This window comes from Ailuropoda melanoleuca, chromosome 15 (genome assembly GCF_002007445.2).
Source record: "Ailuropoda melanoleuca isolate Jingjing chromosome 15, ASM200744v2, whole genome shotgun sequence".
Taxonomy (NCBI): domain Eukaryota; kingdom Metazoa; phylum Chordata; class Mammalia; order Carnivora; family Ursidae; genus Ailuropoda; species Ailuropoda melanoleuca.
In genome coordinates, this window is record NC_048232.1 from 40,548,114 (window position 1) to 40,564,044 (window position 15,931).

At 41.5% G+C, this 15,931-nt stretch overlaps 1 protein-coding gene across 2 annotated transcripts in view; it reads right to left on the reverse strand.

Annotated features, from left to right (window-relative positions):
• Positions 1-15,931, reverse strand: part of WIF1 (WNT inhibitory factor 1) — a 73,169-nt gene continuing 57,238 nt past the window's right edge. Inside the window, exons 7-10 of one of the 2 annotated variants that reach the window (XM_019800504.2) lie at positions 13,748-13,843; positions 5,437-5,490; positions 4,811-4,906; positions 1-660 (exon numbers count right to left, since the gene is read on the reverse strand). In XM_019800504.2, the coding sequence (XP_019656063.1) occupies positions 539-660; positions 4,811-4,906; positions 5,437-5,490; positions 13,748-13,843 (368 nt within the window). In that variant the 3' untranslated portion in view covers positions 1-538. Of the gene's footprint in view, positions 661-4,810; positions 4,907-5,394; positions 5,491-13,747; positions 13,844-15,931 lie in introns of both variants that reach the window. The other variant, XM_002920048.4, reaches the window with a different exon arrangement.

Below are 15,931 nucleotides of genomic sequence, written 5' to 3' on the forward strand. Positions count from 1 at the left end.
TCTTTCTTTCAGTACTGAATTCTCTGGAATCACCGTCAGGTCAAAATATATTGTATTGTGAGTTTAAGAACAAGGGGAATTTTAAAAATGTGACAAATGTCTAAACACGTGACAATAAAATTAGAAATGTTGTAACTTCAACACGATTAACTACTCCAACCAAACCCTTGATTTATGCATTTTTGTTCCATTTACCTTCTCCAGTGTTCCCCAGCCCCTCGACATCATGAGTGCATTGTAATTTTGGAAATTACTCGACAGCTATGCAACTGAAAAGATACAATTTTAACCTGATCAACTGACATAACATCAAATCTGTCCCAAAGCCCTGAAACAAGAAATCTATACCATCCCGCTACAGACGTACTTAGAAAACTTAAAAGGAAGAGTAAATATCAGCTCAGTGATTTATAATGAAGCTAATAAAATTCAGGCCAGTATTCTTAACTGTAATGAACATTATTTGAACATTCAACACATGAAAGGTTAACAAAGGCTATGAACTTGGTGTAACTTAAAACGTTTCAGATGTCGGAGTTCACCAGATGTAATTGGATTCAGGTGGATCCTGCCGCTCCCCAGCCTTTTTAAGCGAAGGCGTGTGCTGCCTGAGCCGGGTGCCTGCTGGCCTCAGGGCATGCATGAGGCTGGCTCCGTACCCTGTAAAATTATTCACAGCTTAAAAGAAAAGAAACTACAAAACCAGGCTCTTCAGATTCATTATTAACCATTCAAATGAAATCCATTTTCCCTTTTCAACCCGGAGTGAAAGACCACAGCCAACACAAAAACCACCTGAATGAAGAGATATTACAGGTTCAAGATCTCTGCTAAAAAAAGAAAACCCATTTCAGGAACTCCATCAAATCCGGCTTCCGTAGAAGCTCTGACTCACTATAGATTTTGGCCACGCAGAAACTCTTGATGCAAAGTTTGGATGAATGTGATCCAGTGAAGGATTGTCTCCACCCAAGGTCTGGTAAGAATCTGGCACTAAGGTCCCCAAAGCAGGGACGCTTTTGCAGAGGATTTGATCATCGGCCCTGCATCGCAAAACCAGCCTCGATTGTATCGATCCAGAACACGCCCCACTCTTCATATCGCTCACACAATCAAGTGTGGCTATTGCACTTACACAGAATAGGCATTTTGTAAGAAGTAAGGACTTCCATGATACATTTTAGAGAAGGGTTATGATTCGAACAGACTCCTTAGCAATGGGGATTTGTCAGTTTCAGTCATGCCAGGCATCTATCCATTTCCAGCTTAGTTTTAAGTGGACTGTAACACTGATTTCCATAGCTTCAGACCTCCCTTTCTCCTACTTGTGGACTTCTGGAGGTGCTTGGGGCACTGACTCATTTCTACTGATTTCCTAAAATGGATCCAGGACGGCAATCACATTTAAAAAATCTGCCTCCATCTTCCTGTGCGTTTGGCATTCCGTTTGTTCCCTGTGGTTTTTAAATGCAAGCATGCCATTAAGTAACTACTGAGAACAGAATTCTTTGTTCCTGAATGTGTTTCTTTGAATTGTCAGTATGTAGGCTAGTAGCTCAAGGAACAGCCAGAACATGAGCCAACAATGCGCTGGAGTAAATCCCTACCCTGCTGTTCTCCCCGCCACCCATGAAGCCCGAACCTCCCTGCTGGCGAGGGTGAGCCTCAGCCGGGAAGTCTGTCTCCAATGTCCTCCTCCCCAATAACATGTCTGGGTGCCCGAGACCTCCCAAAGTGTCACCTCGTTGGGAGTCTGTTCTCAGCAGAACTCCGTGCCTCAGCACTTCCTTGTCACCTCCCCCTGGTCAAAATAAACCTCTTCTTTCAGCCTGATGCTCTAAGCTAATGTACAAAAGGCTGGGTGGCCTCTCCTGCACAACACATTTGCATTTTAATCAGGCACCCGGCATCTTCTTGAGGCAACGCCTTGATCTGAGGGAGGACATGGATGACAAAACTCTCACCAGCAGTTCGAGGAGAGGGGGTGGGTGGGGGCTGGCAGACCTGTCCGAATTGCTCATCGATGCCACCTGAGGGTCCTTGACTTGCCTTCTTTTTGAAGGCGTGACTGGGGTATCAGCAGGAACAGTGTCCCTCTACTGTCTTGCCATCACTCTTGGTCACCAGGTCCCAAATATGGGTCCCAGGAGATCTCTGTAACTGACGCCTGGGATGTATTGTATGGCCTCAGGCCATCCCTAGGCCTGCTGATATCTCAAAAGTTACTTGCATCCCCAGTTAAGTGTGGCATAAAGAATTTGGTTTACTCTTTTCCAAAAGGTCTCTAGAAATGGTTAGTTTTCTACAGGTCTTTTAGTCCAAAAAAAGCTTCCCCCAAGTGTGTCCCTGCAGGGAGAGCTGGGGAAAGAACTATTTTCCAGAGGAGCTGAACTTCTTGTTAAGCTACACCCACCTGAAGCCAATTCAATCTCCCATCCAGTCAATTTAGCGCGTGACAAGACTCAAGTCAATGGCTTAGTGTAGCCTAGACCAGACATCAACCCGTCTTAAAACCAACAAACAAAAAAGCGTGTATACCTACATATAAATGTGTTAGATATACATCATAATAATATAATGTGAACATTATAAAATATGCACAAAATTAGAGATTTGGGATTGAGATATATAAATGTATTTAGATATAACATGTTTACATATAAATATAATAAAATAACATAAAATATAAAAACTGCTGTCAAACTCGTCTTTTCCACCCGCCTAGCTGATCATTCCACACTCCCTGGGCTACGCAGACTGCCCTTTGGAGACTGCGGATCTAGAAAAACATCTGATGTGAAGGTGATCTGTTCAATTTGTGTCCATTACTTTGGAGACTGACTGTGACAGGTACAATCTGAACTTCTGCGTTTGAAGGCACTTGTATGACTGAGGCCTTGCTTCCCTCAAAGGAAAAGTGGACCGCGGGCCCACACTTAGGAGACTGAATTCTAGCCGCCAGATGTACGGAAACCATAATGTTTATGTCGTTCCCTCGCTCATTGACTGTCCCTCCCACTAGAACCGNACCAGCAGTTCGAGGAGAGGGGGTGGGTGGGGGCTGGCAGACCTGTCCGAATTGCTCATCGATGCCACCTGACGGTCCTTGACTTGCCTTCTTTTTGAAGGCGTGACTGGGGTATCAGCAGGAACAGTGTCCCTCTACTGTCTTGCCATCACTCTTGGTCACCAGGTCCCAAATATGGGTCCCAGGAGATCTCTGTAACTGACGCCTGGGATGTATTGTATGGCCTCAGGCCATCCCTAGGCCTGCTGATATCTCAAAAGTTACTTGCATCCCCAGTTAAGTGTGGCATAAAGAATTTGGTTTACTCTTTTCCAAAAGGTCTCTAGAAATGGTTAGTTTTCTACAGGTCTTTTAGTCCAAAAAAAGCTTCCCCCAAGTGTGTCCCTGCAGGGAGAGCTGGGGAAAGAACTATTTTCCAGAAGAGCTGAACTTCTTGTTAAGCTACACCCACCTGAAGCCAATTCAATCTCCCATCCAGTCAATTTAGCGCGTGACAAGACTCAAGTCAATGGCTTAGTGTAGCCTAGACCAGACATCAACCCATCTTAAAACCAACAAACAAAAAAGCGTGTATACCTACATATAAATGTGTTAGATATAATATAATGTGAACATTATAAAATATGCACAAAATTAGAGATTTGGGATTGAGATATATAAATGTATTTAGATATAACATGTTTACATATAAATATAATAAAATAACATAAAATATAAAAACTGCTGTCAAACTCGTCTTTTCCACCCGCCTAGCTGATCATTCCACACTCCCTGGGCTACGCAGACTGCCCTTTGGAGACTACGGATCTAGAAAAACATCTGATGTGAAGGTGATCTGTTCAATTTGTGTCCATTACTTTGGAGACTGACTGTGACAGGTACAATCTGAACTTCTGCGTTTGAAGGCACTTGTATGACTGAGGCCTTGCTTCCCTCAAAGGAAAAGTGGACCGCGGGCCCACACTTAGGAGACTGAATTCTAGCCGCCAGATGTACGGAAACCATAATGTTTATGTCGTTCCCTCGCTCATTGACTGTCCCTCCCACTAGAACCGGGACTCCACCAGGCAGGGCATTTTCGGTCTGCTCACTGGCATGCCTCCAGCGCCTGGATTCCTGCTCGGAACAGAGAAGATATCAATCAAAATGAAATGGTTGAAATTAACCAGTTTCATTTTGTGTTGCAAACAGGCCCGTGGTTTATTATCTCTACAGCTAGCGCATTTTGGCTAGTCAGTAAATTTGAAAGAACACAACTCTCCCATATCCCATACTCCCATACTCCATAGACCTTTCCTTTCTTTTTTTCTTTTTGGTCTCAAAAGAACTTACTTAAAACATACCGTAACCAATAACATTTAACAATCTTAAAGAGCAAAATTCTTCATGTTTTATATGCTCACGGACAGATCTTGAAGGATGACATCAGAGCCAAATAGATCTATATATTTGGTTTAAACTCGTACACTTGTTATTTCTTTCATAGTTACCACACTGTATTACCAAATCAACCCAAATTACTGATTTAACTTAGAAAAGAGTCGTGGAGCTATTTTACAGATGTGGTGATAATTTACGCAGCTGCATTGCCCTTAGACACTAAAACTTAGACTCAAAGGTTTAGAGAGTTGTGGGAGCCAGGGGGAAGCACCAGGGAGAGGTGGCAGAGAAGGGGAAGCTGCTTTTATTGACACAGAAAGCAGGGATGGGTTAAGGGGTTATCTATTAGCCTCAGGAGCCAAGATATGGGAGAGGCGGGCTCTCCAGACACCTCCCACTCACTTTTATTGCAGTGTCTTCCGTGCCAGCCTTCTTGACATTGGCATCTGTTGGGCTCGTGGCAGGTTCCGTGGGTACCACAGCCAGGCTCGCAAACAGCTAGAATTGGGGCAGATAAAAAGTGTTTTCTGAGTTTTCATCATTCAGCAGAATTAGCTGCTTTTCCTGCAGTTTTTAGAATGTGTTAGTTTGGACTTCATCCCCTGTTGTTGTTGTTGTTTTTCTAAGCCAATCTCCAGCTATAAGTCAGTTTGGGACTTTTTGATAAAAGGCCTGAGAGAGATCATAAACTAAGCTTGATGCTTCTCAGTCACAAAAGATGCTCAGTAGGACTTGGAAACTTCTGGAATGGAAGCTCATTTTCCTTAAGAAAACCCCAAATAGTCAAAAAGTTCAGCTGCTCGTGTGTGAATGTGTCTCTTTTTTCACATGCAGGGGGTTCATACAATATCTTTGCTCTAGATAAAGGGAAGAGAGACGTCCGTGAAGAAAGGTTCATTGCAAAGCCCAGGCAACATGCAGAAGGTCCAGAAGCTGCGTGGGAGGAGAGCCCCAAGCCCAGGCTGATTACGTGGAGGGGTACTTACGCTTTGAACAGAGGTCTCCTTGGTAACCTTTGGAGCACTTACATTTGCTTTTACCAATGCATTTGCCTCCATTTCGGCAGGGCTGTGGGCATTTGCCTGAAACACAGAAGGAGGCAAATAAGCAAGGGACACAGTGCTTCATTCGGAGGTCATCGCATTTTTCAAAGGAACTGCAGGGCTTTGGGAGGATAAGTGCTTTTAAATGGCAGCTCCTCCCACTTATTTCAGACCTGCTCTGGCTTTGATACTGTTCGAGTTTCATTCTTGGAACCAACCGGCTAGTATTTTTACTTGTGATTTCTAATGTATGTCTCCTACAATCAATGTGTTGCCCACATGCTACATTTATGTTACTTTTTTATAAACAGAACAAAATTCTGATTCATAAACACCTGTACTTTAAGATACAGTACAAGTTAAGATGTGAATAAGCCGCCAAGTGATCTTTTCTCTGAGTTTTGACTTCGAATGTCACTCTTTCTGAAAGCAGGCCTATACCTGTACCTGGCAGTATCTTTCCAGGCCTAGGATTCTCCAGAGAGCCGGACTTGATGCAGAGAGTTTCTTTGGTAAAGTGATCCTAGGAAACTGGAATGGGGGGACAGGGAGAGCAAAGAATGGAAGGAGGGAAAGCCAGCACAGAAGTGTGTGTTGGTCATCACAGCACACAACCAGGCTCCATCGTGCGGAGTCCTTCTGAGGAGCCATGGAGCCAAGTTCAAATCACTTTTAAGAAGGGAGAGGGGAGCATATGTTCATTGGCACCTGTCTCCCACTGGTCGAGGGTCACCCTATGGGATGACTTCCTCACACTTCCAATCTGCCACTATGTGAGTGCAGACTGATTTTGTAGGACTCAGAGGAATCTCTGGGTAGAAAGCAGGAGGAGTGTGGAGTAGCTAAGATGGGGTACAATGAGATTATGTCAGTGAAAAACAGGTTCCCACAGCAGTGACTGGAGTGAAAGGCTGGCTGAGAAGAGATATGAGGTGGGGCATCAAAGGGGCCCCATACCACACCTATGCTTTTTTCTAGAATGTCTTAGATCCTCATGATACATCACTCTTTCTTTTCTGTCAGTGCCAAATGAGAATTGTTAATGTTTTCACAGCTCTTTGGGTTATAGGATTTTAGCTGGAGTAGGGTCTTAGGTGTAAAAATGATATAATGACTGTCTTATTCCAGAAGCTATTTATTCTCCCTCTGCAATCTAGAATTTGCCATCCTGAGGCTGAATGTTTTGAAGAAATAGGAGAGCTCACCCAGAGCTGAGACCGCATCCTGTGACTGACATGATGATGTTCCAAAGAGAGCAAAAAGCCATTAGGTTTTGGTGGTGGAGGGGTGTGGACTTTTTTTCTATTATTGTTGTTCTTTTTCTTTTTTACATTTAACAGAACACTCATTACAAAAGTCTTAATACATAAGGAGAAAAAATGAAATCTTTATCATAAAACAACACACCTTTTATTCTCTAAGCTCTTTTTTTATGGTCCAATGAACCTTCGAAAGAAGTGTGTTACTATATGTTTTACCAGCAAGCGGTGTGTTTGATAAACATGAGTTCCACATGCAAATTATTTTGCTGAAACACTTTACTTCTATTTCACTTACCCAAAAGGGCTTTCTTCATGTATAAATTGACCAAAGCAACATTTAGTCATTGTGCAGACAATACAGACTTAGTTTTGAGATGCTAGGGTCTCTCAAAAACCTAGAATGCCATTATATCTTTAAGTTTTTCTGATGCAGGGATGTTCTAGAAACAGGCATCAAATGACCTTAATAATAGAACACCACCTTTTCATTGACCATTAAAAATCCAAAAGGGTCATTTTTGCTAGGTTTGTATACAAAGAATAGCATTTGCTATTTGGTCGAGATCCCAACTCTTACCTAAAGGAAAGGAATGCCTAACTCTGAATTTCCATTTGTGTCAATGAAACATCTGACCCCACCGTAGGTACAAAATTGGATCATATCACAGTACTCTGCCATGCACTTGGGTTTTTCAAGTAAACAAGATGTAGGGCAATTATTATATAGCAGAAAGGATAATACTTATTGTGAAATACCTGGTGAACCCAAATTTCCCCACGTTCAATGAGAGGTGAGCTTGGTAGCCAGGGATATGAGAGAGAACAATTGATGGAGAGAACCTCTTCATTGCCTCCATGGGTCTTTTTGTTTTCTTGGTCAGAGGGAAGTGAGAGTCCTTAGGTTCACGACAGCCAGGAATAAGGACATTCTCTCTGGGTTATCACATGGCAGAAATATGACTACAGGCAACTGTTCCAAATCAAATCTAATGAAGCCAAAGCCTCATGAAGGTCTGATTGCTTAAAATTCAGAATCCTCTAAGTGTCTTTAATGTTGACTTCCTTTTCCTGAAAATATTTTGCAACAAATTCTATCCATTCGACAGTGGGAAAGTGAGCCAACTTGAAGGATTACATGTTTTTACCTAAAACAGACTAAGCATCGCCTAAAGACAAACATATTTGACTAAGTTTAATCAGTTAGCATTTTTACTATAACCGGTGGGTGAGTCCAGGGAAAACAATGAGTTAGGGATTGACTAAATAAGGACATTAAGCTTCCTCTGCCCATTGGATTATAAGATAACTTAAATGTGTGACTCTGCTTAGAAAACATAAAAATTGTTTACAACAGTGTCAACACTATCATTTCTGGGTCCTAGAATTCTGGTTGGTTTTTAATTGTTTTAGTCAGTATTCTAAATTTTTTAATAGAGAATATTTTATTTAAAATCTCATTTATAATACAGTATAAGTAATCCATGTAAACTTTCTAACTGAAAGTTCACTGAAGATCCTTGGGATATCTAGGAACCTTAAGTAAAGGGGTAAATGTATACTTCATACATCCAGATATTTCTAACTGTGGTGTTATTTGTTAACTGGCAAGAGTATCTCAAATTAAGTCAAAGTGAACTTTGAGAAGACATCAGTCCTGCTAGAGGCCATGGGAAACAAAAATACATATCTCATGAAAAAAACCAAACAATAACAAGTGTTGGCAAGGATATGGAGAAATTGGAACTTTATACATTGCTGGCAGGAATGTAAAATAGTACAGTGGCTTTGGAAACAGTTTGGCAGATCCTAGAAAAATGGAGCATGAAGTTAACATGTGGTCCAGCAATTCCACTCCTAGGAATATACCCACGAGAACTGAAAACATATGTCCACACAAAAACTTGTACATGAATGCTCACAGCAGCTTTATTCACAAGAGCCCCAAAGTGGAAACAGCCCAGATGTCCATCAACTGATGAATGGATAAACAAAAGGTGGTTTGTATATCCACACAATGGAGTATTATTCAGCAATTAAAAGGAAGTGATGCTCCATGCCACAACATGGATGGACCTTTAAAACATTATCCCACGTGAAAGAAGTCAGACACAAAAGGGCAAATGTTATATGATTCTGTTTATATGAAATGTCCAGAATAAGCAAATCTCAAGAGATAGAAAGTAGACTAGTGGTTTCCAATATCTTGGGGAAAGGGGAAGGAGGAATGACTGCTCATGGGTTCAGGGTTTCTTTTGTGGATGATGACATGTTCTGGAATGAGACAGAAATGATGCTGTACAACTTCATGAGTGCACTGAATTGCATATATTAAAATGGTTAATTTCATGGTATGTGAATTACATCTCAATTTTAAAATAAGAATTCATAATTCAACTTTTCGTCTCTACTATACTAGAGGCACTTTTCAACTCAGGAGCCGTTTTTGTATTTTCTTGATAATATGGTTCTTGTAATAGAAATAAGACATTTCCGGGGCGCCTGGGTGGCACAGCGGTTAAGCGTCTGCCTTCGGCTCAGGGCGTGATCCCAGCATTATGGGATCGAGCCCCACATCAGGCTCCTCCGCTATGAGCCTGCTTCTTCCTCTCCCACTCCCCCTGCTTGTGTTCCCNCCTCTCTCTCTGGCTGTCTCTCTCTCTGTCACCTAAATAAATAAAATCTTAAAAAAAAAAAAAAGAAAGAAGACATTTCCTAGAGGGATTTGAGCATAACTTGTGATAGGGATAATCAGGAGCCTTCAAAGGCCGACATTTTGGGGGCAGTCAGGGGAAAAAAGGGATAAAAATCATTGTCTCTGCCAATGGAAAGGTCATAAACCCAAGGACATACTTATGTGAAGAGAAATGAGCCCAAGAACAACGATTTATAAGTATGATCTATCTAGGTATATGAAGTCTGAGAGTAAGTATGGCGAGCAAATTGAGGGGAGTTAGTTCAGAGATATCTTTATCAGGGCGGGGTAATTAATAAGAATAGAAACCACATCGTGACAATTAATTACACATTCTACGGAAACTTCAGAGGTATTTCACTTGAACTCTATCAAAAATGGTTACTTTGTCTACTACTCATTAAAGTACAAATAAATTAGAGGTTGAGAGTTAAAATAGGAAGTCAATATTACTTAATTTTGAGCCCACTGCACCCACTTCAGAAGCTATGGTTGTACTAAACACAGCAGTATTTTACAGACACAATACAGATGGAAATGAAAATGCCATATCCCAGAACTTCCAGAAAGGCAGGGACACGGCACCCTTAGCAGACATGCTCACGTTCTTTTTGCTCCTTCCCGAACGGAGCTCTAGTGTCATCTGTTTTCTGGATCAGAAAGCCACCTAGGCTGCGGTTGGCTCAGTGCTGAGTTTAATAGAGGGCTTCAGTGACTTGCTGAGGGTTACACGGCTGGTAGGTGGCAGAGCCAGGATAAGCACTTTGATATCCTGATCCTGAAAACAATGATTATCTACCACATTCCACCCTTTAGTTTTTCTTTCTTTGTATGGAAGTGTGACAAACATATCGTGAAGGCATAACGAAGACATAAGTGCATTGATCTTAAGTTTACGGTTCAACTATTTTTTTACCTAAATAAACACTCGGGTGACACTTCATCAGTCAAGATATAGAGCGTTTTTGGCACCCCATAAAGTTCCTTTGTGNCAAGATATAGAGCGTTTTTGGCACCCCATAAAGTTCCTTTGTGCCCTCAACCACGATCCTCGTTTCTACTATCATCCATTAATTTTGCCTGTTCTTTAACTTCATAAAAATGGAATCGTGCAGTGTGCACTCTTCCCTTTACTTAACATCTGTGCAATTCATTTGTGTTGTGTGTGCTGTTTGTACTTTTTTCTTTTTTTTTATTGCTGTGCACCGCTTCTACCTTTTTCTTGAATCTATCCTTTCCTCTTAGATGGCTCACTGGCTCTGTCTAATTCAGGGAAGAAATTCTATGCCTGCAGGTAGATACAAAAATCCACCTGTCCCAAAACTCTGGTCTACATTTCTAGGCTGAAGCGATGGGCTCTGCACAATGAGAAGGGGACAAACTCACTAAAGAAACAACGCAACATGCTGAGAAACCCAAACCCAGATATAACTGAATCAGAGTGTGTGCTCGGAGTCACCCGAGCTATGGCACCCACTGCCCCACCTTTCGCCAAGATGAATGGTGGCTAAATCTAGTGAAAAGAAACCACTGGCTTGAGGGCTTTGATAAGCTATTCATTGTCTCTGGGCTTCCACTTCCTCACTCATAAAATGATGGGGTCAGGTGGAGTATTGAGGCTCCCCCCCCCAAAATGAAGAGAATGCAGNTATCTCAAATTAAGTCAAAGTGAACTTTGAGAAGACATCAGTCCTGCTAGAGGCCATGGGAAACAAAAATACATATCTCATGAAAAAAACCAAACAATAACAAGTGTTGGCAAGGATATGGAGAAATTGGAACTTTATACATTGCTGGCAGGAATGTAAAATAGTACAGTGGCTTTGGAAACAGTTTGGCAGATCCTAGAAAAATGGAGCATGAAGTTAATATGTGGTCCAGCAATTCCACTCCTAGGAATATACCCACGAGAACTGAAAACATATGTCCACACAAAAACTTGTACATGAATGCTCACAGCAGCTTTATTCACAAGAGCCCCAAAGTGGAAACAGCCCAGATGTCCATCAACTGATGAATGGATAAACAAAAGGTGGTTTGTATATCCACACAATGGAGTATTATTCAGCAATTAAAAGGAAGTGATGCTCCATGCCACAACATGGATGGACCTTTAAAACATTATCCCACGTGAAAGAAGTCAGACACAAAAGGGCAAATGTTATATGATTCTGTTTATATGAAATGTCCAGAATAAGCAAATCTCAAGAGATAGAAAGTAGACTAGTGGTTTCCAATATCTTGGGGAAAGGGGAAGGAGGAATGACTGCTCATGGGTTCAGGGTTTCTTTTGTGGATGATGACATGTTCTGGAATGAGACAGAAATGATGCTGTACAACTTCATGAGTGCACTGAATTGCATATATTAAAATGGTTAATTTCATGGTATGTGAATTACATCTCAATTTTAAAATAAGAATTCATAATTCAACTTTTCGTCTCTACTATACTAGAGGCACTTTTCAACTCAGGAGCCGTTTTTGTATTTTCTTGATAATATGGTTCTTGTAATAGAAATAAGACATTTCCGGGGCGCCTGGGTGGCACAGCGGTTAAGCGTCTGCCTTCGGCTCAGGGCGTGATCCCAGCATTATGGGATCGAGCCCCACATCAGGCTCCTCCGCTATGAGCCTGCTTCTTCCTCTCCCACTCCCCCTGCTTGTGTTCCCTCTCTCTCTGGCTGTCTCTATCTCTGTTGAATAAATAAATAAAATCTTAAAAAAAAAAGAAATAAGACATTTCCTAGAGGGATTTGAGCATAACTTGTGATAGGGATAATCAGGAGCCTTCAAAGGCCGACATTTTGGGGGCAGTCAGGGGAAAAAAGGGATAAAAATCATTGTCTCTGCCAATGGAAAGGTCATAAACCCAAGGACATACTTATGTGAAGAGAAATGAGCCCAAGAACAACGATTTATAAGTATGATCTATCTAGGTATATGAAGTCTGAGAGTAAGTATGGCGAGCAAATTGAGGGGAGTTAGTTCAGAGATATCTTTATCAGGGCGGGGTAATTAATAAGAATAGAAACCACATCGTGACAATTAATTACACATTCTACGGAAACTTCAGAGGTATTTCACTTGAACTCTATCAAAAATGGTTACTTTGTCTACTACTCATTAAAGTACAAATAAATTAGAGGTTGAGAGTTAAAATAGGAAGTCAATATTACTTAATTTTGAGCCCACTGCACCCACTTCAGAAACTATGGTTATACTAAACACAGCAGTATTTTACAGACACAATACAGATGGAAATGAAAATGCCATATCCCAGAACTTCCAGAAAGGCAGGGACACGGCACCCTTAGCAGACATGCTCACGTTCTTTTTGCTCCTTCCCGAACGGAGCTCTAGTGTCATCTGTTTTCTGGATCAGAAAGCCACCTAGGCTGCGGTTGGCTCAGTGCTGAGTTTAATAGAGGGCTTCAGTGACTTGCTGAGGGTTACACGGCTGGTAGGTGGCAGAGCCAGGATAAGCACTTTGATATCCTGATCCTGAAAACAATGATTATCTACCACATTCCACCCTTTAGTTTTTCTTTCTTTGTATGGAAGTGTGACAAACATATCGTGAAGGCATAACGAAGACATAACTGCATTGATCTTAAGTTTACGGTTCAACTATTTTTTTACCTAAATAAACACTCGGGTGACACTTCATCAGTCAAGATATAGAGCGTTTTTGGCACCCCATAAAGTTCCTTTGTGCCCTCAACCACGATCCTCGTTTCTACTATCATCCATTAATTTTGCCTGTTCTTTAACTTCATAAAAATGGAATCGTGCAGTGTGCACTCTTCCCTTTACTTAACATCTGTGCAATTCATTTGTGTTGTGTGTGCTGTTTGTACTTTTTTCTTTTTTTTTATTGCTGTGCACCGCTTCTACCTTTTTCTTGAATCTATCCTTTCCTCTTAGATGGCTCACTGGCTCTGTCTAATTCAGGGAAGAAATTCTATGCCTGCAGGTAGATACAAAAATCCACCTGTCCCAAAACTCTGGTCTACATTTCTAGGCTGAAGCGATGGGCTCTGCACAATGAGAAGGGGACAAACTCACTAAAGAAACAACGCAACATGCTGAGAAACCCAAACCCAGATATAACTGAATCAGAGTGTGTGCTCGGAGTCACCCGAGCTATGGCACCCACTGCCCCACCTTTCGCCAAGATGAATGGTGGCTAAATCTAGTGAAAAGAAACCACTGGCTTGAGGGCTTTGATAAGCTATTCATTGTCTCTGGGCTTCCACTTCCTCACTCATAAAATGATGGGGTCAGGTGGAGTATTGAGGCTCCCCCCCCCAAAATGAAGAGAATGCAGAAGGTCAATACTCACTTATTTCACACTGTTCTCCCTCTAGTCCTGGGGGGCAAATACACTTTCCAGGGTAGAAACAGGTCCCTCCATTAAAGCAGGTAGTTGAGCAGTTTGCTATTAGAATGGATAACAGGGTAATTGCATTAGACAGTTGGTTAAATCTTAAAAAAAAAAAAATCTAACTTCACTTAAAGTGAAGTGATACTTCTGAGACATCTGCCTCTTGCCCGTTTACTTACTTGGTCAAGTAAGCCACTTTGCAAATGCAAAAACTGTAACCAATTGCTTGACCATTGGCAGATTCCAGCAACATAATAGGATACCACACACACTATATGCTATTCTCTGGGGGGGGGGGGGCTTCTTAGAGAAAAAAAGGCAGGCTGCGTAAAAAAAGTTATCTTTTTTATTTTCTTGTAAATACGCCCTTTAAAAAAGAACACTGTAAACCTCCTAAAATATTTTTTGAAGCTAAAAGAAGAGTAAAAAGGAGAAGACTTACTTTAGAACAGATAAAAGGGAGAGAGGCCATAAATACTAGGGGCCGGCAAAAGAGAAAGCAACTTTTTTTTTCAGAATGAGAACAAAGATTCATCTTATGTAATAGGGATTTAAAAAAATAGACTTTTATGACATTTAGAGGAAGGAGTCCTGGTGTTCGGAAAAGGATAGACTAGGCAGGGGAGTGGCAGCATCTACTGGGCAGATTATTGTGGGAGTCCGGTGAACTAGATTTTCCAGGTAATTATCATACTGTTTGTGATTCATCCTAAACCCTGTCTTTGTGTCAACTTCTGGAATTTCACTCCTCACACCTAAAATAAAGGGAGGACAAAAATGGGGACGAGGGTAGAGCAAGTATCTAAAAATAGACAAGTTGGCTCCTTCTATAAAGGAGATTAAAATGAGAGCTTGGATTCTCAGCAATTCCAGTTATAGGGCCCATTTGTTCTTGTCCTATATAAAATGGGCCAAAGTTGGCTACAGATGAACAAACGCTGAAGTAAGCTTCCAGGAGGAAAATCAGAGAGGAGATCCAAAAGTTATGTGTATGCTTTCTTTGTGGAAAAGAAAGCCAATCGGCATGTTCTGCAAATATCATGCTTCTTAAATGATACAGCTTGTTTAAAATCCCAAGTACTCCCTTCTTGAGGCAATGCCCTACTTGCTTTGGCACACTCAGCCTCCCGAAGCAGAGGGGAGCAGCAGCATTTGGGTACAGAATTTAGGATTTAGGAGAACCAGCTCTTTGGGCTTCCTCCTTGCTAATTGTTGCTTGTATTGTTGGGGCTGGACAGTTGTTTTTTCGAGTGTAATTCTGTGTCCCCACTTGTCCCTGTTTCTCCTGGGGAATTAAGAAGAGATGAGAAAACATCAGGATCAGGGTCTGCTTGGCCAGAGCCCTCTGGGAGCTATCCCTTCTAACGAATAGAACGCAATGAACCTGGGAGCTGAATTGGAAGTCACGGAACGACGACAAAGCTAGTTAAAGAATGTGGCCGCACTCTTAGTATTTGTACAGTACTTTACAAGCTTCTCTACATTTCTGTTGTACAATGATTCTGGACTAGGAAAATGAATCAGAGGCACCAGGTAACTTTCACTGGGGTTGAGGGCATGCCAGGCCAGGGCTTACCTATTCATTTCCTAAAGTTTGCAACAGATATCCCAAGAGCCACTGAAAGTTAATCTTTAGTGTTGCTTCAAATGTGCTGTGCCCAGGTTGAGCTCTGTGCCAGTAATTAAACCATTTTTCAGAAGCTCTATACTCCCTCCTGGGTGATAAATGCATCTTTCTGTTGAGGTAGTAAAAACCATTATTTTTTAATATTCCCAGATCTCCAATGAGACCAAGTGGAATTTCAACAGACTTTCCAAAAGAATAATAATAATAAAAAATTACTGGAGTCTAACAAGTAGGGAAAACCTTTCATCCGAAAGGTAAAATATTACAAAATGTAAAACATACTGGAATACGCATATTTTCCTTCAACGGTGACCACGCAGTGTTTGTGGCTCCGTAGCGTTAGAAAAACATTGCAGTTGGCACTCCATTGTACAGACACCACCAATGACAGTCGCATCTAAGTAAGCAGGCCTCACAAACGGTCTCTTTAAACCTGGTCATACCTGAGTTCTTCATCCAAATCTCTGAGGGATTTGCTCTATTTCCTAACAGTTTTGTGATAATCTGAGCTTAAT